The sequence below is a fragment of the Leuciscus leuciscus genome, assembly GCF_965113295.1.
Source record: "Leuciscus leuciscus genome assembly, chromosome: 7".
NCBI lineage: Eukaryota > Metazoa > Chordata > Actinopteri > Cypriniformes > Leuciscidae > Leuciscus > Leuciscus leuciscus.
In genome coordinates this window covers 25,415,886-25,437,011 of record NC_138731.1, presented here as the reverse complement: position 1 = coordinate 25,437,011, position 21,126 = coordinate 25,415,886, and the positions used below count along the sequence as shown (strand labels likewise).

Here is a 21,126-nt window from a genome sequence, read left to right as displayed (position 1 = left end):
CTTTTAAACAGTACAAGTACAAGACTGGTTATCGTAAGCAAGTTGGTCATCACATTGGAGCCCTAAGCGTCCAGGATGATCCTTTGCTCGTTCTGGCTTTGAACTCAGCGAAGATTGCTAGTGATGCTCTCTACAAGAAGGACTTCAACAAGTCCAAGACCAAGTTCCACCTCCCAGTGGACCTGTTGTCTCTTGAGCTGGCCAAGAAATGTCAGATCCAGGTCAATGATTTCAACTACAGAACCCACTTGCACAACTGGACCTGCCTGCCAGACTCCAATGACGTTGTCCAGGCCAGAAAAGTCTATGATCTTCAGAGTGATGTAAGCTGCTACAGAGATATGCTATATATAGGATTTTAAAAAGCGAGATCTCGATTTTTCAAAAACATCCGGTTTATACAGGCATATAATTTCTGTACATAATGACAATGTTTTTGCTATGTTTGTTCTCAGGCGGTGTACAAAGCTGATCTTAAATGGCTTCAAGGACTCGGATGGGTTCCCATTGGTTCGATTGATGTTGAGAAGGTTAAAAAGGCTGGAGAAATCCTAAATGAACAGAAGTATCGTCAGCACCCAAGCAACTTCAAGTTCACTTGCACAACTGAAGACATGCCACTGGTCTTGGCCAAAAACAATGCAGGCATCATGAACAAGGTAGCCTGATTTGATCAGTACCATAATTGTCTTCTCTTTTCCATTGTAATGTGTATAGATACTTTGCATTTATGTTTCTTTTTCTTTTTCTTTACACTATAGAAAAGCTATGTGGAAGCTTGGGAAAAGGATAAAACCAAGATCCACGTCATGCCAGATACAATGGAGATATTGCTTGCCAAACAGAACAAAATTAACTACAGTGTGGTAAGTCATTCGGTTTAAGTCATTGAACTGATGATGAGAGGTTATATTTTTTTCCCCAAATGTACTTTATTACTTTTTTAATAATTTTTTGGGGATTGAAATTAACTATTGTTTTTATTTCCAGAAACAATATACACTTGCAAATGAGGAGGCCAAAAAGAAAGGCTATGATATGCGTGGTGATGCCATTTCTATTAAAGCAGCTAAAGCCTCTCGGGATATCATCAGTGATGTGAGTGCTCTTGTCCTTTCTTTATTCACAGTCATTCATTGTTCATGGTCCAGAATGTTCTCCTAGTCTTTTATTCACTCTTATTGCCTTTTAATCATTTAACTGTAGTACAAGTACAAGACTGGTTATCGTAAGCAAGTTGGTCATCACATTGGAGCCCTAAGCGTCCAGGATGATCCTTTGCTCGTGCTGGCTTTGAATTCAGCTAGAATTGCTAGTGATGCTCTCTACAAGAAGGACTTCAACAAGTCCAAGACCAAGTTCAACCTCCCAGTGGACATGATAGCTTTTGAGTTGGCCAAGAAGAACCAGATCCAAGTCAATGATGCCAACTACAGAACCTACCTGCACAACTGGACCTGCCTGCCAGACTCCAATGACGTTGTCCAGGCCAGACAATGTTATGAGATCCAGAGTGATGTATGTCTATTTAAAGTCCTCTTGACTTTTGTTATTTCTTGCTACAATCATGTCAAATTATTCACACACATATATATATATATAATATTATTATTATTATTATTATTATTATTATTTATTTTTATTTTATTTTTGTCTGTGCAATTAGGCCGTGTACAAGGCTGATCTGAAATGGCTTCAAGGATTAGGATGGGTTCCCATTGGTTCAGTTGACGTTGAGAAAGTGAAAAAGGCTGGGGAAATCCTGAATGAAAGGAAGTACCGTCAGCACCCAAGCAACTTTAAGTTCACCGTTACTACTGAAGACATGCCACTAGTTTTAGCTAAAAATAATGCTACTATTGCAAATAAGGTGAATCTTGTCAGTAGGTTTCTGAACACAAGAACTCTTACAAATAGCTTGAAGTTTTAAATGTCTGACATAATTTTATTCAACTCTTCTAGAAACTTTACACTGAAGCCTGGGACAAGGATAAAACGAAAATCCACATTATGCCTGACTGTATGGATGTTCTGTTGGCAAAGCAGAACAATATAAATTACAGTGAGGTATGTACAGTATATGTCTGAAATATTCACATTTTCTTTTTTTCTGATAACTCTAAATCTGTTAAATATTTTCCAATTTTAGAAAAGGTATAAACTTGCCAATGAAGAATCTAAGAAGAAGGGCTACGATTTACGCGGTGATGCTATTGCTATCAAAGCAGCTAAGGCATCCAGGAATATCATCAGTGACGTGAGTGACTTTTTTAAACATAGTTTGTGCCAAACGCACACATTATTATTCACAATTACTTTCTAAAACCTTTTTATTTATTATTTTTAGTACAAGTACAAGGCTGGTTACCGTAAGCAAGTTGGTCATCACATTGGAGCCCTCAGCGTCCATGATGATCCTTTGATTATGCTTGCCTTGAACTCAGCAAAGATTGCTAGTGATGCTCTCTACAAGAAGGACTTCAACAAGTCCAAGACCAAGTTCCACCTCCCAGTGGACCTGCTGTCTCTTGAGCTGGCCAAGAAATGTCAGATCCAAGTCAATGATTTCAACTACAGAACACAACTGCACAACTGGACCTGCCTGCCAGACTCCAATGATGTCGTCCAGGCCAGAAAAGTCTATGATCTCCGTAGCGATGTATGTTTGTCAAGCTAAAATGGCATTCTATTATTTCTACAGATACTTTTTAATCAAATATGTACTGTATAGTTTTGCAAAGTAACATTTCCTCTTCACCTCAGGCTGTGTACAAAGCAGACATGGAGTTTATGACTGGTCTAGGATGGGTCCCCATTGGCTCGCTTGATGTCCTGAAAGCAAAGAAAGCAGCTGAGATCCTCAACGAGCAACTCTACAGACAGAAACCACAAACATTCAAGTATACACAAGACATGCAGTCCATGCCTTTGGTGCTTGCAAAGGCAAATGCTCAAACTATGGATCAGGTTAGTAGAATAAATGTCATATGATTGGAATCCAACTGAACTATGTCAACACAATTCTCTGGAGAACAATTTAGTCACAATATCAATTACTACATAAGGTTTAGTATACATTAATTTGCATATATTACTCTTTTATGTTATTTTTTATCTATTGCAAGATGTTCTTATTGTCCTTAATTATAGCTGACACAGTATTGAAATTGTTTCTGACACATATTCTTTTCATTTTAGCGTCAGTACCATGCAGCATGGGAGGCTGACAAGATAAAGATCCATATCCCTCCTGATACCCCAGAGATTGTGCTCTCAAGGGCTAATGCAATTACCAATAGTAGGGTAGGTATCACTTTTGAATGATTGTTTTTTCTTCATTATATTGTTTTAGTTTAAGTTGTTAAACTAAGCCTCTCAAATTCATGCATTCTGTTTGATTTCCAAATTAGTCCAATTCAGCATTTCACTTCAGAAAAACATAAAATACAAAATAAAATTCTGCTTACAGAAACTATACAGACAAGCGGTTGAGGACATTTTCAGGAAAGGCTATGACATCAAAACCGATGCTGTCGCCATCAAAGCTGCTAAAAAATCCAGAGAAATTATTAGTGATGTGAGTATATACTGTCTAGAAAGTCACACTGATATTACAAGCTGATTGATACATTTTCTCTCTTATTGCCCTGTCATGTAAATATAAATAGGATACATCTTTAATGCTGCAATCATCCTTCTCTTGCAGTACAAGTACAAGGCTGGTTACCGTAAGCAAGTTGGTCATCACATTGGAGCCCTAAGCGTCCAGGATGATCCTTTGATTATGCTTGCCTTGAACTCAGCAAAGATTGCTAGTGATGCTCTCTACAAGAAGGACTTCAACAAGTCCAAGACCAAGTTCCACCTCCCAGTGGACCTGCTGTCTCTTGAGCTGGCCAAGAAATGTCAGATCCAAGTCAATGATTTCAACTACAGAACACAACTGCACAACTGGACCTGCCTGCCAGACTCCAATGACGTTGTCCAAGCCAGGAAAGTCTATGATCTCCAGAGCGATGTGAGTTTCTTTAAAAATCTTATTTGTAATCATAATCAGTTGATCTACACTACCAGCATTGTATGCTTTCTTACTATTTCTCATGTATTTTCTGCCATCAGGCTGTGTATAAGGCTGATATGGAATGGATCAGAGGTACAGGATGGGTACCCATTGGTTCGGTTGATGTAGAGAAGGCTAAAAAGGCTGGTGAGATTCTGAGTGAAAGGAAGTACCGACAGCATCCAAGCACCTTAAAGTATACTAGCAAGACAGATTCCGTGCCTTTTGCTCTTGCCCAAGCCAATGCCAAGATCATGGACAAGGTATTTTTTTCCTAGAAGATTTCACTAATATGTGTAAAGGTTAAAAAAATTAAATCACTATTTGAAATCACTGTTGCAGGTTGGGGTTGTGTAGTGCATAGATGCATGTGTCTATCTTTTTGTCTTCATTATTATTGCATTGCAGAGTGCATATGTTGATGCCTGGAATAAGGACAAGATCCATATCCATGTCATGCCAGACACCCCTGAGATCGTGCTTGGAAAACAGAACAAACTTAACACAAGCATCGTAAGTATAGAAACACTGTTTCGTAGTGACTAATAAATCAGAAATAAATGCACAATAGTTAATGTTTCAAATCCTGTTAAATCAGTATGTGTTGATTCCCCATGTTCTTGCAGAAATATTACCGTCAAGACTATGAGAACAGCCTTAAGAAGGGCTACTTCCTGCCTAAGGATGCCATCGCAGTGAAATCTGCCAAGGCTTCCAGAGACATCATTAGTGATGCAAGTATCATTGTGAATCTTATCTAACACATTAAACACACTCTGTTAAATGATAGTGCTCAATCTCTTTTATGCATTAAAACCTTGCAGTACAAGTACAAAACCGGATACAGGAAGCAGCAAGGACACCACATTGGCGCCCTCAGCATCCATGATGATCCCTTAATCATGCTAGCCTTGAACTCAGGCAAGATTTCTAGTGATCTTCTGTACAAGAAAGATTTCAACAAATCAAAGACCAAGTACAACCTCCCAGCGGACCTGCTGTCTCTTGAGCTGGCTAAGAAATGTCAGACCCAGGTCAATGATTTCAACTACAGAACCTACCTGCACAACTGGACCTGCCTGCCAGACTCCAATGATGTCGTCCAGGCCAGGAAGGTCTATGATCTGCGCAGTGATGTACGTATATGATTAGTTTTACACACTGTGCTGTTTACATTGGTTTGTTATATTACTAAATAAAATTTTTTGTTGTAAACTTTCAAACTAGGCTGTATACAAAGCTGACCTTGAATGGATCCGTGGGTGTGGCTGGTTGACGCAAGGATCTATTGATGTCATCAAAGCCAAGAATGCTCAGACGATCCTCAACGAGAGACTGTATCGCCAGCCTGCCAGTACTGTCAAGTTCACCAGTGCTGTGGACTTGCCGGTCATCGTCTTAGCCAAGCAAAATGCTGACATCCTCAGTGATGTAAGATTATTGACTTTCCTTTAGTACTTCACTCAGATTTGTATGTTCAGATTACAGTTGAAGACTGCTTAAAAATTATGAAGCATAAAAATGTATAGCACGAACACTGGGTAAAATTATATTTATTTTAATTTCACAGAATTATTCATCAAAACATTTAAATATAGGAAGAATATAGTTGTAGTAGTAATGATAGTAATTACGATTATGTGTACAGTTGATTAGAAATGTAAAATCTTTCTAAATTAGTGTAATAGACTTGTGAATTGAATTGTGTCTTTTTTGTTTTTGCGTCAATGTGTGCCAAATAAAGCCCTTAACCTTTTTTTAATTTTTTGATTTGAATTATTTTGTTCACAGAGGAAATACAGAGAAGCATGGGACAAAGATAAGACATCTGTCCACATCATGCCAAATACACCTGCCATCGAGCTGGCCAGAGCCAATGCCATTGCTGTCAGCAATGTAAGCAAACTCACAGGCAGAATTGCTGAGTATTGCTAAAATTAACTTTATTTTATGAGCTTATTATGCTATTAAACTATTGGGTAACACTTTCCACTTTTTGTCCTGTTGCAGAAAAGGTATACCAAAGATTGGGATGCTGCAAAGGCAAAGGGATACCAGATCAAAGAGGATGCCATTTCTGTGATCAAGGCTAAAGCCTCCAGAGACATAGCCAGTGACGTAAGAAAACGCAAATTCATGTTTTTTCTGTCTGTTTTCTAAACTTTGTAGTATTTTCTCTCTCTTATGTTGTAAAAGGTTTTGATTAGCTATCTTTAATTTTGGCTTTGAAATGTTCCCCTCAGTTATTTAAGAGTAATGTAAATATGAATCTTTCAAATGCAGTACAAGTACAAGGCTGGTTACCGTAAGCAAGTTGGTCATCACATTGGAGCCCACAGCGTCCAGGATGATCCTCTGCTCATGCTGGCCTTGAACTCAGCTAGGATTGCTAGTGATGCTCTCTACAAGAAGGACTTTAACAAGTCCAAGACCAAGTTCAACCTCCCAGTGGACCTGCTGTCTCTTGAGCTGGCCAAGAAATGTCAGATCCAAGTCAATGATTTCAACTACAGAACACAACTGCACAACTGGACCTGCCTGCCAGACTCCAATGACGTCGTCCAGGCCAGGAAAGTCTATGATCTGCGTAGTGATGTAAGTTGAGCTTTGATTGAACAGTTAAAATGGTTCCATTGAAAAACAAATCTAGGAAATAGTGTGATATTTTCTTTCACTTGATTGTTTTTGTTGTTTAGGCTGTGTACAAGGCTGACATGGAGTGGCTCAGGGGATGTGGATGGATTCCCCATGAGTCTGTTGAAGTTGTCAAAGTGAGGAATGCCCAAAAGATTCTGGCTGATGTAAGTCTTTTGGCACTATATACTGTAGATATTTCTACCAATGAGTTTATGCAAGACAGAGGTGTGATTGTTTTTTTTTCTGATTCACAGAGAGGCTACCGTGTGAAGCTGGACGATCAGAAATATACAACACCCATTGAAAGAATTGATTTTGTGCGCTCCAAAAACGCAGCTGAAGTGCTCAATGAGGTAAGCATTACTACATAATTTGCAATCATCCATTCATACAAAGGAAAACAACAATGATAAACAATGATAAAATTGTAATTACGTTTAAGTTTAAATTTAATTTTACATTTTCATTTAATGAAAAGATAAATTAAATTAATTAAATTCATCAAAAAATACTCTGATTATGCAAGCAGTTTTCAAACTTTCAGTTTCAAAGCCATATCATTAAAATGTTTCTTAATATTGGCACAGGGTGATATTGGCCAGCAGCCATTTCACCCTGTAGCCCAAGACTGGTGGCCCACTGAAGATAAGCAGGGTTGAGCCTGGTCATTACATGGATGAGAGACCTCCTGGGAAAACTATGTTGCTGCTGGAAGAGGTGTTAGTGAGGCCAGCAGGGGGTGCTCACCCTGTGGTCTGTGTGGGTCCTAACGCCCTAGTATAGTGACGGGGACACTATACTGTCAAAGAGCACAGTCCTTCGGATGAGACGTTAAACCGAGGTCCTGACTCTCTGTGGTCATTAAAAATCCCAGGATGTCCTTCGGAAAAAAAGAGTTTGGGTTTAACCCCAGCATCCTGGCCATATTTGCCCATTGGCCCCTGTCCATCATGGCCTCCTAATCATCCCCATACATACTGATTGGCTTCATCACTCTGTCTCCTCTCCACCAATAAGCTGGTGTGTGGTGGGCGTTCTAGGGCAATAGAGACAGAGCGCAACGCGTCATAATCTGAAGACCACGCCCACCAAGGGGGAAAACAAAGCAACTGTCTCCATTGACTTTGCATTGCGAGAGGCTGCCTCCTTGTCATTTCTTGCTTCTAAGAAAAGACAGAATAATGCCTAAAAGCTGCTATGTGACAAGGTGTACAGCAAACAAGCTAAGAAACCCAGAAATAAGTTTTCATAAGCTGTCGACCCCAAAAAACGAGCGTTTGAGGACATAAAAGTGGATACAGGCTGGAACGAATGGGTAAATTGTGGGATCCTGACACTCAGTATGCACTAAAAATACACCACGTGTGCAGTAAGTTAAACATTTGGTCACTGGTGAGCCAAATATCCAAATGTCAGTTTTATATATTATATTTCTGGAAGATAAACTATCCTGTGTTGCCGATTACGGTCTCCTCCAGCAGACGTACGTTAGTTCTCAGAGTAATGAGACACGTGACGCTCTGTCTCAACTGCCTTTATCCACTTTTATGTCCTAAAACACACGTTTTTTGGGGTCGAGAGCTAATAAAAACTTATTTCTGGTTTTTTTAGCTTCTTTGCTGTACACCTTGTCACACAGCAGTTTTTAGGCATTTTTCTGTCTTTTGTTAGAAGCAAGAAATGACAAGGAGGCAGCCTCTCGCAATGCAAAGTCAATGGAGACAGTTGGTTTGTTTTCCCCCTGGGTGTGGGCGTGGCCTAAATACGCTCTGTCTCTATATGGCTGCCGTCGTATCATCCAGGTGGATGCTGCACATTGGTGGTGGTTGAGGAGATTTCCCCCCTTCTATGTAAAGCGCTTTGAGTACCCAGAAAAGTGCTATATAAATGTAACAAATAATTTTTTTTATATCATTTTTAATAGTGAATGAATGGACTAAGAGATTTTTAGGGCACACTTCATGCTTGAACCTCTAATAAGCATTGGTTTTTCATGTAGTTACTCAAACAACAGAGCTTTTACAGTATATTTAGTTTGCAATATGTTCTCTCCAAACATATGACTGTTCTCTAAGTGTCTTTGTTTTGTCTTCTCAGGCTAAGTACCGTGAGGCCTGGCACCAGGACAAGACTAAATACACCTTGACAGACTCCCCAGTTCTAGCTACAGCAAGGGAAGTGGCCAAAATGCACCACCCGGTAAAGCATTTTTTCTTTTTGAGAAAAAAATATTGTCTGTAAGAATTGTTGAATAAAAACGTTGAATAGTAACAAAAATGACATTTTAAACATCACTTGTAGCATTTGTACACCAAAAACTGGAACAAGGTCAAATCCACATCATACTTCATGCCTGGAGATGCAGTCCCAATTAAACAATGCATCAACACCAGTAAAGTGCAGAGTGATGTAAGTAAATAAATAATCCTAATCCTAAACCCATTTTACCTTAATTTTATTTATCTATGCAAATAAATCTTCCTCTTTTTTTGCAGTACAAGTACAAGGCTGGTTATCGTAAGCAAGTTGGTCATCACATTGGAGCCCTAAGCGTCCAGGATGATCCTTTGCTCGTGCTGGCTTTGAATTCAGCTAGGATTGCTAGTGATGCTCTCTACAAGAAGGACTTCAACAAGTCCAAGACCAAGTTCAACCTCCCAGTGGACATGATAGCTTTTGAGCATGCAAAGAAGTGCCAGATCCAAGTTAATGATGACAACTACAGAACTCGCTTGCACCAGTGGACATGCATGCCCGATCAAAATGATGTCATTCAGGCCCGTAAAGCGTATGAATTAGCCAGTGACGTAAGTATTGGATGAAGAGGTTTTTAAATCAAAATAATTGTTCTCGTTTATTAAAATACAGAATAAATTTACATTTTCAATTGCTATATAAAACATCTGATTTAACTGATTTGAATATAATATAATATAATGTAATGTAATGCAATGTAATGTAACAATGTATAATATAATATAATATAATATAATATAATATAATATAATATAATATAATATAATATAATGTAATGTAATGTAATACAATGTAATGTAATGTAATGTAATGTAATAATACTCTCCCACCAGAATGTCTACAAAGCAGATCTGGAATGGTTACGTGGTTGTGGATGGGTGGCTGCTGATTGTGTAGATCATGTCAAAGTCCGAAAAGCCCAACAGATTATAAACGAAGTAAGTTTGACCACACTTTTTTTTGTCTAACTTCTCTGTTATAATAAAACCTCCATTATCTTACAAAAATGCCTGTTTCTTTTCCCCACGCAGAGACTTTATAAGAAGGATGCTAAAGACAACTTTAGCAAATATACTCACATTGTGGATCGCCCTGAGGTTGTCCTTGCAAAGGTTAACGCATTCAACCTCAGCGATGTAAGTGTGTCTCAGATTTTGGCATTTTCATCTTCATTGGTGAATACTGATGTGAAAGAGGTTAACTTATCAATTGGGTCAATATTTCTGTTGTTACTCAGCTAAAGTACAAAGAATCATTTAACCTGGAGAAGGGTCACTACATTGGATCTGAAGATACACCACAGCTGGCTCACTCTAGAGATGTTGCAAAGATGATCAGTGAGGTAACAAAGTCTATTCCAGACATGTTTGTATATGTTTAGATTATGTGATGAATTGCATTTAGGATATTTTGTTGTTGTTATTCTAGAAATTGTACAAAGTCAACTGGGATGAGAGCAAAGCCACTGGCTACCAGCTGAACCATGAATATATGCCAGTACAAATAGCCAAGAGGGCCAGAGACATGATCAGTGATGTGAGTATCAAAAATGAATTAATATGAAATAAAATAGACCCTTTCCTTATTGCCACATAACTTGGGTCAGTTACTGACAATGCAGTGTTTAAAAAAGGCTTTTTAATATTATACCCATATTGATTGTTTGCTTCAAACACTGTTAAATACTGGTTTAGAAGGGATGATTGTTGATTCTTTCTTGTATTGAAACACCGCAGTATAAGTACCATGATGCCCATGAGAAAGCCAAAGGCCACTATTTGGCTTCAACTCTGGTTGACTACCCTGAGGTGGTTCGCTCTGGTCATATGGAGAAGATGAAAAATCTGGTGAGTTGTTTTTATTATTACCATGCTTGAGGTCTAAGATCGCTGTACTTTGATATCCACTTGATTTATCTTATAGTTTAACTCCTCATCAACCAGACTTTTTTCAATCTGTCCATCAGAGAGACTACCACAAAGACTACAATGAAACCAAAACTAAGCTCCACATTCCTGCTGATATGATCAGCCATGTGGTTGCCAAGAAATGCCAGGAAATCCTAAGTGATGTGCTATACCGTACACGCCTGCACCAGTGGACATGCCACCCTGATCAGAACGATGCCATCCGTGCACGCAAGGCCAATGAGATCTTGAGTGATGTAGGTTATGATTACTTTGAATGTGTCAGACCTGTTCAATGGCTACATTTGACAAATTTCTCCCTGGCAGGTGTTCTACAAAGAAGACCTGAACTGGATGAAGGGTGTTGGCTGTTACGCCTGGGACACTCCTGAGATTGTACGTGCCAAGAAATCATATGAGCTACAGAGTGATGTGAGTAACTTTTTCAACTCATCTTGTAGTTTACAATAAAGACACATTATTGTGTTTCCACCTGTTTGAAGGTTTAATTATTTTTTTTCCACACAGATTAAATACAAAGCAGAAGGCAAGAAGGAATGGAACAACTACTCCATTGTGACAGACACCCCTGTATATGTGACTGCCATCCTGGGCCACACTTGGGCCAGTGAGGTTTGTACTCCCATTAACTGATAAGTCAGATCAGTACTATCAAGAGCTCTATACTTTGGAGTTCAAAAGGTAATAAGCTGCATATTTTATGTTTCATCTTCAGTTGAACTACAGAGAGGCATATCATAAGGAGAAGCATATTTACACCACCATTCTGGACACCCAGGACTACGCAAGATGCTTCAACCTGAAGCAGATCTACAGCACCGTAAGCCTGCGAGAAAAGCTCTAAAATCCTGAGTTCCTGGTTTTATTTGTTGTCCCAGTTCTTGAAATGTTCTTTGTGTACATTTAGAAAGCATATTCTGCTGCTTGGGACAAGATCAAGGCCAAGAGCTACAACATCCCTCACGATTCCCATGCCTTAGTCCATGCCAAACAACAGAAGGTCATCCTGAGCAATGTGAGTTTCTCCAGTCCCTTCTCCAGTGCTTACTTATCCATATAGAGGGAACTGCCTGAATGTCCTAAACATACTGGCCGTTAAACCTTCCTTGGTTTTTGTAGGTTAAATACAAGGAAGATTATGAGAAGTTCAAGACCCTGTACAGTCTGCCTAAGTGTCTTGAGGACGACCCCGGCACTGCAAGATGTATCAAGGCTGGAAAACTGGTTCTGGATGTGAGTAAAGCATCAGCTGAGGTTCAGCTTTGTAACTTACCAAATCTACAAACAATTAAAAGCTCTTTGTAACACCTTTTTCATTAGCGCCTGTACAAAGACAAATATGAGAAGACCAAGGCTAAAATCAATATACCTCCCGACATGCTTGACATCGTAGCTGCACGCAATACTCAGAAGACTGTTAGTGAGGTCGACTACCGTAAATACCTGCACCAGTGGATCTGCCTGCCTGACATGCAGGTGTATGTACATGCCCGCAAGGTCAACGAGCAACTGAGCGACGTGAGTTATCCAAACACATCCAAACACGTTTCATATTTTTGTGTATTGTCATACGCAAATGGCAAGCACGTTAGGTTCCACTACCTGAGATTGTTTTGAGGTCTTTTTGCTGCTGTAACCCTGTATTATTGCATCTAATTTAGATCTTCTACAAAGATGACCTCAACTGGTTAAAGGGTATTGGCTGCTATACTTGGGACACTCCTGAGATTCTTCGTTGCAAGCAATCTATGAAACTGCAGAGTGACGTAAGTGTAGCCTCATTTAATTTTCTTTCATGCTCCTCCTACTCCATAATCATCTCACATCTGATGTTCTTGTCCTGTGTGATACTCTCTTTCAGAATCTGTATAGAGCTAAGGGAATCGAGCATTTTAAGGAGTACTCTGTGGTCATGGACACCCCTGTCTATGAAACATGCAAGCTGAGCGCTAAGAACTTGAGCGAGGTAACACCTCAAAAACATGTATCAGAATGCCTTTATTGCATTTTGATTGAAACAGAATCGTTTAACTCATATCATTCATGTCTGCAGCTCAACTACCGTCATGACTATGTCACAAATGTCATGGGTAAAAACACTGCTCCTGCTGTGACTGTCGATACTGAAAGGGCCCGTCAAGCCAACTACATCCAGAGCGAAGTATGACGTCTCTTAGCAATTCATAACAATATGTACTGGTCTCTCCATTGATGAATGCTTCAACCACATCCTTTCTTTCTTTTTAGAACTTCTACAAAGAGGCCAATAAGATCTGTATGCCTACCGGATACACTCTGCCTTATGACACTCCACTCAACAAACAGGCCAAAGCCAATAGCATCGTCACCAGTAATGTACGAGAACACCTCAATTCTCAAAATAAAAAAAGAGTCAAATGTTATGATTGCTCACAACATGATTTCTCATCTGATGTTCCAATCTCTGTAGATTAAGTACAGGGAAGCCTATGATCTGATGAAAGCCAGGAACTACAAACTAGATCCTGAAGGTGTCAACTTTCTCACCATCAGGAATGCCAACAAGGTCACCAACCAAGTAAGTACAATATCCATGTAGAGCGTTTCACTTTAGAATTTTTAACTTTATCATGAACAAGAATATTAACAAGGCTGCATTTTGTCATAGCGGCTGTATCGTGAGAAATATGAGAAGGAAAAGGACAAGATCCACTCTGAGTATGACACACCTGAGATCAGACAGGTTAAGGCCACTCAGCAAGCAATCAGTGATGTAAGTATGTCTTTATTGTGAAATTCATTCTATACCACCAGAATTATCAGATGCTCTATTGATGGTTTATTTTCCTCTACAGGTGTGCTATAAGGAAAAGTACTACAACAGCAGAGGAACTCTTCTGCCAATGACCATCACCCCACAGCTGTTGCACTGCTTCCATGTCAATGAGCTCAACAGCGATGTAGGTGTCCCCCATACATGCACCTAAATTTACTGCGACAAATTGCATACTGGAAACGTTGCATTTGCCCTCTTTGACATTTTCAGGTATAATAACTGTTCTTATATCTCCTGCAGCTGAAATATAAAGAGGATCTGCATTGGCTGAGAGGTATTGGCTGCTTTATGGTGGACTCCCCTGAGCTGAACCGAATCCGTGAGATCAGCAAATTTAGAGTAATTATTTATTTACTTATTATCATGCATGCCACATTTCATTCATACTGGTTTATTCTGATGATTTTTGGTACTATTCCGTTTTTTTATTTGTATCTATTTGCTAGAAATCGTATGAAGTTGATGCTAAGAAGAACTTTTCCAACTTCAGTGTGGTCCTGGACACACCTGAGTACAAGCGTGTGTCTGAACTCAAGACCCACATGAGTGATGTAAGTGATTTTGTTGCATCCTCAAGCTTTATATCTCAGTTATAGACTCCATCATACCTGTTTTAAAGCCTATCCACATCCTTCAATGTCTATTTATCTGTTTTTATCCTCAGATGGTGTATCGAGCTGATGGCAATAAGGAAAAGACTAAATGCACCACCACTGTGGATGGCCTGGACATTAAGAGAGCCAAGTGGGCACAGTCTCTCACCAACAAGGTAAATCACTTTTAGCCCAAACCCTAATTAAGCAAATAATGACTTGTTATAATATGTCAAATTAAAAGATCATACTAAGGGCTCAAAATTAAATGGGTAAGGTTTTACAAATGATAGTCAGACCCTCGCTGATGTAATTGATGTAAAAAAACAAAAGCGATTTCCAGTCAAAGACATGCAGTTTACTGAAGAAAGCATGTCACAAGCTTCAGATTTTGATTCCGTTCAGTTGGAAGATATTTATATTTTGAGCTGAAATTGTCTCAATTTGTCATGCGTCTCCTAGCAACAAGCACATATTTCTGTGTGAGTTTGTTGATTTCAGATGGACTTCTGGTTGTTTGTGGTAGTGTGTGATCCTCAGTCATTTAGTGTAAAGTTCAGTTTTTCTCTGTAACCATTTACAAAGTCGACAAGTGTATGATGCCTAGTGTTTTTAAATCTGTTCTAGTAAATCTTCTCAATTTACCAGAAAAAAAACTGCCTATACAGATTTGCCTATATAATACTGGTGTCTCTTCACAGTACCAGTACGTTGATCTGGCATCTAAGGAGAGGGCCTTCTTCACCCCAGAATCACATACTCCCATCATGGATCATGCCCGTTCCATGAAAGTGGTGTACAGTGAGGTAAAAAAAAAATGTAACACCAAGATCCTTTTTAGCAATGTATAACATGTGTGTATGCAGAAAAGCCTGTAATTCATATTTTGTGTCATCTTTAGAAAAAGTACAAGGAACAGTATGAGAAGATGAAGCATAAGTATACTCCCATTCATGACACACCAATCCTGGTTCGTTCTAAGAAGGCCTACCTCAATGCCAGCGATGTAAGTCAACCAGATGCTTATTTCTTCCTTTACTGGCCTGTTCAATATCAGTTATAGAGCCGCCCTAACAATCTATATCATTTCTTTCCAGTTGCGCTACAAGGAGACCTTTGAGCTTGCTAAGGGACACTACCACGCTGACAAAGACGCACTGGATATTCTCTGTGCCAAGAGGGTCAGAGATGACATCAGTGAGGTTAGTAAACTAAGAGACTTTTTGTTTGCTTTGAACATGAAAAATGTGATTTAGTGAGGAATCCTGTCACTCACTCTCTCCTTTTCTCAGGTCAAATACAGGGAGAAGTACATCAGCACATTGGGCACCTGGAAGTCCATCCCTGACCGCCCTGAGTTCTTCCACAGCAGGATTGTGAGGGACTGCGTCAGTGATGTGAGTATAACTAAACCCACCTTCTCTTTTTATTCTGTAATTCATCAGCTCACAGTGTCAATAACAGAAGCTCATAGTGCTGTTTAACCACTGTCACATGTTCTTCTCCACTTTAGGTCAAGTACAAAGAAGATCTGGACTGGATCAGGGGCATCGGCTGCTATGTGTGGGACACACCTGAGATGGTGCAGGCTGAACACAACAAGACCCTATACAGCGAAGTAAAGAGCAACCACAATTTTACTAATTTCTACTACAGATGTGTTAATGAATACAGCTATGGACCCTTTTCGCATCAGATTAAAATTTGATGCAAAAAAAAAAAAAAAAAAAAGAAAAAAGCATCATATTTCATATTTACCTAACCAAAAGTTTTTGTTTTTTTGGGGGTGGGGGGGATACAGAAAACATGGTAAACATTGGTTTACCGTGAAAGTACAATGAATATTCAATGGCATACAACAAAAACCGCCTCATACTCTCTTCTATCTTTTTTTTTTTGACAGAGGCTATACAAAGCGTCATTCGAGAAGAACAGAGCCAACTTCAAATACACATGTGACACACCATTCTTTGAGGCTGCCAAGAATGCTTCCCTTTTGATTAATGATGTAAGTCAATAGAAGCATGACTTCATATCATAATACTGTAGTATATTAAATGTTAAATACAATTTGAGTAATGAAGCAAGAGAATGCTAGCAAGAATGCTGTAAAAATACAACAAAGAAAAATTGCGTACATAACCTGTGTTTCTTCCACTGCCTCTATAATGGTTACATCTTTAAAGGTAAACTATTGCAACATGCTTTATACCACTTCAAACTGTTAGTTTCCTTTATATTTCATGACAATTATATATACATTTCCATATCTTTACAAAAATTTCACTTTGAATTTACCTGTCATGACAAGGGCCGGAGTGGGGCCACTTTTCAACCTGGGAGTTTCAGGCCCAAGACCGGCCCACTTTTTCCATGGTGGAATTCCAAATTATCACTTTTTCCAAATTGGATAAATGAAGCAACAGTTCAGCTCTTACTATTGTGTAGTTTGTATTAATACCATGGTTCAACAAATAATGTAAAGGTTAAATAATAATTCACTTAGACTTTATAAGAAGCAATTGCGACTTTATTTCACGCAATTCTGACTTTATATCTCGCAATTCTGAGAAATAAAGTCAGAATTGCGAGATGTAAACTCGACCGGAAGCGGCCCACCGGGAATTCTCCCGATTCTCCCGATTACCCACCCCGGGCCTGGTCATGACATATTTTCTCCTCCTGTTGAATGTTCATCCTCACTGCTCTCAAGGCAGTTGTCTTTAACTCCTTTTTTGAAATCCTGAGCAGAGGTCCTACCGTGCCAGCTATGAAAAGTCTAAGGATAAGTACTCCATAATTGTAGATGACCCTAGAAACATCTTGGCTAAGGAGGCCAGCAAGCTGAGTCAGGTAAAGCCACCAGCTCCAGCCGCCCCCTCCGGGTCCATCGCCTGATACAGGGGCCCGAGCATGAGGTCGTCTCCGATCCAATGGATGGCTCTGTCGCATGGCTACAACGTCACTTGATTGTGTCTCTTTCTCTCCCCTGATTTAGGTGTCTGCTAGTTTGCCATTCAAAAAACCCAAATGGGAATTTTTGAGTGTGCACAGCTAGGTCCATATCTGTGTGCTCCAGATAGGGCTCCATCTAAACAGTTTGATTGTTAGGTCATGAGTTAGGTGGGGATAAGGTTAAGTTACCTCTTGTGAAATTGCTTATTTGGAGTACACAGTTTGGTACTTAGCTTCTCTTTCTGGACTTCAGGAGCTACTCTCTGTCTCTGTCTTCAATTGTGGCATGATTTGCGCATCTGTGTTTGTGTGTTTCCTCAATGGACAGGGAAAATATAAATGCAAGGCCAAGGAGTTACTCAAGAGTGGCTGCAATGAGCTGCTCCGTCCTGATTTTCTCGTTGCCATGTTCAACTCTGGCATGTGGAGTAAGGTAACCATCTGCCCACTAGTAGAGTCTTCCAAGCCCGCTAAAAATCTCATCTCTTCATTAATGCACCCCTAACATCACCTTTAGTGGTAATATCCAGCCTTTAACTATTACTACTTTGGTTTTTCCACCATAGCCTGCTTTTAAAACACATCCACTGATCACTTTCCTTAACTTTCTTAGGGGAAAAGGTGTGCTGCATTCATACAGTAGTTAGCTATATAATGGAAGTAGATTTTAACTGAAAAGTAAACTATGTTAGAATATGGATGTTTTGTATAAATGTCAGGTCGTCACAATTTTTCCGAGCAAGTTGTCACACGTTTTATTCTGAAAAATATTGATAAACTAGCAAAAACCTACCCTACTTTAAGGTGTCATGGTGGTGTTTTCCTTTAGTTTCTTTAAATCAGTTTATTATTTTGCAATGAACAAAGAATAAATTATGCATTTTTTTTTTGTTTAAATAAATACATTTATTAAAATATAATAAAATAAAATAGCTTTGCTTTAATTAATAAAATAAAATTTGTTCAAAATGTCACAAAAAAATGTATAAATAGAAGCACTAATAAAAAGAAAATTAGAGACAAACATTTAGAAACAAAACACCATGTTCAAAGGTTTGCAGAAGAGTATGAGCATAAAGGGTAAAGACATTGTACAGTAGTAGTAATAAGTTGTAACTTGTCAATGTCTTTCTGTATGCTGTTGCCTGAAGCTGCTTTCCACCTCCATCTCCATTTTGTTTGACAGCACATTGCATGTTCTCTATTGCATGTATGTATGTGTGCGTCTTTATGGATTGCTAAAAATAAGTAATTATTTGCTCCTCTGAATAGATTGATTAAACCTTCCCTTTTAATGCAAGAAATTTAGTTGTTATACATCTTAAATGTACTTTAACTTAAGTCTGTCATGATTAAACCTTCCCTTTTAATGCATGATATTGACAGTTATTATACAGGGTGGGCCATTTATATGGATACACCGTGGTGGCATGGGAGTGGTTGGTGATATTGAGGTCCTGTTTGTGGCACATTAGTATATGTCATGGTCACCACCCATCTTGAGGAGTTTGCCCCCTCACATGTACTGGTGTGCCACAAACGGGACTTTGGTGTCACCAGCCATTCCCATGTTGTTGCGGTGTATCCATATAAATGGCCCACCCTGTACAACTTAAATATCACAGTATCTTACTTAGTGATCGTTATAACAGTAAATATAATACTGTAAGATATGCTTCATTTGAATGGAAATGTGCTGTCTGTGATTATCATTTCTTATCCATTACTTCCTGTAGTGGAAGTACAAAGAGCAGTATGAACGTGCCAAGTCAAAATACACCTCAGTGCTGGAAACCCCTGATTACCAAGTTGCCAAGCGCAGCAAGCAAATCAGCGATGTGAGTATCATCACCATCTGCCTTCCACCTTCATGTGAAAAGCATTTATACATACATAGCCTTTGGCTTTGGCTTGCTCAGTTGGGGATATTTTGGGGATATTTAATTACATTTTATCAATCAATAAAATTCCTCTTGAAACAAACTTTGTTGTATTATTTTAATTTAATACTGTGAAGCTGCTTTGATACAATCTGTATTGTGAAAAGCGCTATACAAATAAACTTGACTTGACTTGACATACAGTAGACATTCCTAATGTTCAGTTAATAATCCAGTTATTGTATGGGAATGCATTATATTTTGGCTTCTCCGTTCACTTCTTTAGATCATATATAGGATGGAATACAACAAGACCAAAGCTAGAGGTTACACACTTGGAAATGACACTCCCGCGAGCCAGCACATGAAGAAGGTCAAGGAGATCACCAGCAATGTAGGTTTACCCTTCTGTACGTTTGCAAAAATGAACCAAATTCAAGACTATTTATGACAGCATGTTTCATTTTAAACTTCTGTTTTTTTACAGCTGAAATACAAGGAAATGTATGAAAGAAACAAGGCTCACATCAACATAGCACCTGATGCTCACGAAATCCGTGCCGCCAAGGAGGCCTACAAGAACATAAGCAATGTGAGTCTGCATTGATCTACACTGAGCATCTGTGAAGGTGAATCACAAGTCAGCATCTCATTATTTGTGTTTCTCCTACTTGTAGCTCGACTACAGGAAGAAGTATGAGGCCACCAAGAACAAGTGGATCTGGACTGTGGACAGACCTGATTTCCTCCATGCCGCTAGGAACAGTTACCAGCAGAGTGATGTTCGTACCATTCCATTTTCAACCATAGTTTCAGTTTTAGAGAGAATAATTACAGATTAATGAACGGATTTTTTTTGTAATTCACAGGTTGAGTACAAGTACGATAAGGAAATGCTGAAGGGCTGCGTAATGTCTGTAATTGATGATAAATACACTATTTTGGCTAAGAAGAACTCAGACCTCGCTAGTGACGTGAGTGCCATTTTCCATACAGGACATTTGAAAATCAACATATATGACTAGCTAAACTAACGAAAAATTTCACTGTTCTTCAGGTGAAATATAAGGAGAAGTATGAGAAGGCCAAGGGCCATTATGTGGCTGTCCATGACACGCCTCAAATCCTTCATGCTAAATCAGTGGCCAATCTTGTGTCTGAGGTATAGCACCAATATAATGTAATAACAACCAATATAAAGCTTCGTAAAATATTGTTTCATGTATCTTATATAAATGTATTTTTTACACGTTTTTCTGCAGTCCAAATACAAGAAGGCTAGCAAAAAGGATCATCAGTCAGGTGGCTTCACTACACTTGCTGAAACTCGTGACACTGCCCACAGCAAAGAGATGGCCAAAATGACAAGTGCTGTAAGTTGAAATACTCAGTTTTCACCCCATTATTGTAAGAAACCTCAATTGTAGGGATTATACTGTATTGCGATCACCAATCATAATCTCACACGATCTTTCCACAGAAATTGTACAAGGAAAAGTTTGAGAAGGAGAAAGGCAAGTCTAATTACAATCAAATGATTGCTCCTCCCGATGTTCAACATGCCATGGAAGTGTCCAAAAACCAAAGCAACGTAAGGAACTAACATGTATCTGCTTCAACTAATTTTTTTAATCTAGAACATTTTAAATCTCTCGTCTCTCCTTGTGTAGATCGCCTATAAGCAGGAAGCTAAAGCCAAGTTGACATACACCTCGGTTGCTGACCGCCCAGACATCAGGAAAGCCACTCAAACTGCTAAGCTCGTCAGTGAGGTGAGGGTCACTTTAAAGGGACAGTTCACCCAAAAATGTTTTATTATATTATCAATTACACACCCTTATTACGTTCCAAACCGATAAGACTTTCAAACATTGTCAACGGCAGCTCAACCATGCTTGCTTGACGTCTGAGAGTAAACCTTATTGGTTTCACAGTAAGCAGCACATTTGCGCCTCCGTATTTACCATATTTGATGTGCTCTATGTATGTATATTGATAAATC

General features: G+C 39.0%; 1 protein-coding gene across 18 annotated transcripts in view; it reads left to right on the top strand.

Annotated features, from left to right (window-relative positions):
• Positions 1-21,126, top strand: part of neb (nebulin) — a gene marked incomplete at its 3' end in the record, with an annotated part of 60,741 nt that overhangs the window by 23,186 nt on the left and 16,429 nt on the right. For 14 of the 18 annotated variants that reach the window (XM_082175555.1, XM_082175550.1, XM_082175545.1 and 11 more), the window contains 64 exons: positions 12-323; positions 456-659; positions 762-866; positions 991-1,098; positions 1,207-1,518; positions 1,667-1,870; positions 1,963-2,067; positions 2,150-2,257; positions 2,348-2,659; positions 2,764-2,967; positions 3,199-3,303; positions 3,470-3,577; positions 3,707-4,018; positions 4,120-4,323; positions 4,469-4,573; positions 4,687-4,794; positions 4,885-5,196; positions 5,288-5,491; positions 5,852-5,956; positions 6,071-6,178; positions 6,344-6,655; positions 6,757-6,861; positions 6,952-7,050; positions 8,795-8,896; positions 8,999-9,106; positions 9,193-9,504; positions 9,787-9,891; positions 9,985-10,089; positions 10,191-10,295; positions 10,382-10,489; positions 10,690-10,800; positions 10,920-11,117; positions 11,188-11,292; positions 11,389-11,493; positions 11,597-11,701; positions 11,789-11,896; positions 12,001-12,114; positions 12,202-12,399; positions 12,543-12,647; positions 12,743-12,847; positions 12,935-13,042; positions 13,129-13,236; positions 13,331-13,438; positions 13,529-13,633; positions 13,716-13,820; positions 13,937-14,035; positions 14,143-14,247; positions 14,361-14,465; positions 14,991-15,095; positions 15,191-15,295; positions 15,387-15,491; positions 15,582-15,686; positions 15,803-15,907; positions 16,193-16,297; positions 17,573-17,677; positions 18,981-19,082; positions 19,411-19,518; positions 19,612-19,716; positions 19,802-19,906; positions 19,994-20,098; positions 20,182-20,286; positions 20,387-20,497; positions 20,605-20,715; positions 20,795-20,896. In XM_082175555.1, the coding sequence (XP_082031681.1) occupies positions 12-323; positions 456-659; positions 762-866; positions 991-1,098; positions 1,207-1,518; positions 1,667-1,870; positions 1,963-2,067; positions 2,150-2,257; positions 2,348-2,659; positions 2,764-2,967; positions 3,199-3,303; positions 3,470-3,577; positions 3,707-4,018; positions 4,120-4,323; positions 4,469-4,573; positions 4,687-4,794; positions 4,885-5,196; positions 5,288-5,491; positions 5,852-5,956; positions 6,071-6,178; positions 6,344-6,655; positions 6,757-6,861; positions 6,952-7,050; positions 8,795-8,896; positions 8,999-9,106; positions 9,193-9,504; positions 9,787-9,891; positions 9,985-10,089; positions 10,191-10,295; positions 10,382-10,489; positions 10,690-10,800; positions 10,920-11,117; positions 11,188-11,292; positions 11,389-11,493; positions 11,597-11,701; positions 11,789-11,896; positions 12,001-12,114; positions 12,202-12,399; positions 12,543-12,647; positions 12,743-12,847; positions 12,935-13,042; positions 13,129-13,236; positions 13,331-13,438; positions 13,529-13,633; positions 13,716-13,820; positions 13,937-14,035; positions 14,143-14,247; positions 14,361-14,465; positions 14,991-15,095; positions 15,191-15,295; positions 15,387-15,491; positions 15,582-15,686; positions 15,803-15,907; positions 16,193-16,297; positions 17,573-17,677; positions 18,981-19,082; positions 19,411-19,518; positions 19,612-19,716; positions 19,802-19,906; positions 19,994-20,098; positions 20,182-20,286; positions 20,387-20,497; positions 20,605-20,715; positions 20,795-20,896 (8,892 nt within the window). Of the gene's footprint in view, positions 1-11; positions 324-455; positions 660-761; positions 867-990; positions 1,099-1,206; positions 1,519-1,666; positions 1,871-1,962; positions 2,068-2,149; positions 2,258-2,347; positions 2,660-2,763; positions 2,968-3,198; positions 3,304-3,469; positions 3,578-3,706; positions 4,019-4,119; positions 4,324-4,468; positions 4,574-4,686; positions 4,795-4,884; positions 5,197-5,287; positions 5,492-5,851; positions 5,957-6,070; positions 6,179-6,343; positions 6,656-6,756; positions 6,862-6,951; positions 7,051-8,794; positions 8,897-8,998; positions 9,107-9,192; positions 9,505-9,786; positions 9,892-9,984; positions 10,090-10,190; positions 10,296-10,381; positions 10,490-10,689; positions 10,801-10,919; positions 11,118-11,187; positions 11,293-11,388; positions 11,494-11,596; positions 11,702-11,788; positions 11,897-12,000; positions 12,115-12,201; positions 12,400-12,542; positions 12,648-12,742; positions 12,848-12,934; positions 13,043-13,128; positions 13,237-13,330; positions 13,439-13,528; positions 13,634-13,715; positions 13,821-13,936; positions 14,036-14,142; positions 14,248-14,360; positions 14,466-14,990; positions 15,096-15,190; positions 15,296-15,386; positions 15,492-15,581; positions 15,687-15,802; positions 15,908-16,192; positions 16,298-17,040; positions 17,143-17,572; positions 17,678-18,980; positions 19,083-19,410; positions 19,519-19,611; positions 19,717-19,801; positions 19,907-19,993; positions 20,099-20,181; positions 20,287-20,386; positions 20,498-20,604; positions 20,716-20,794; positions 20,897-21,126 lie in introns of all 18 variants that reach the window. The other 4 variants (XM_082175554.1, XM_082175553.1, XM_082175551.1 and 1 more) reach the window with 3 other exon arrangements.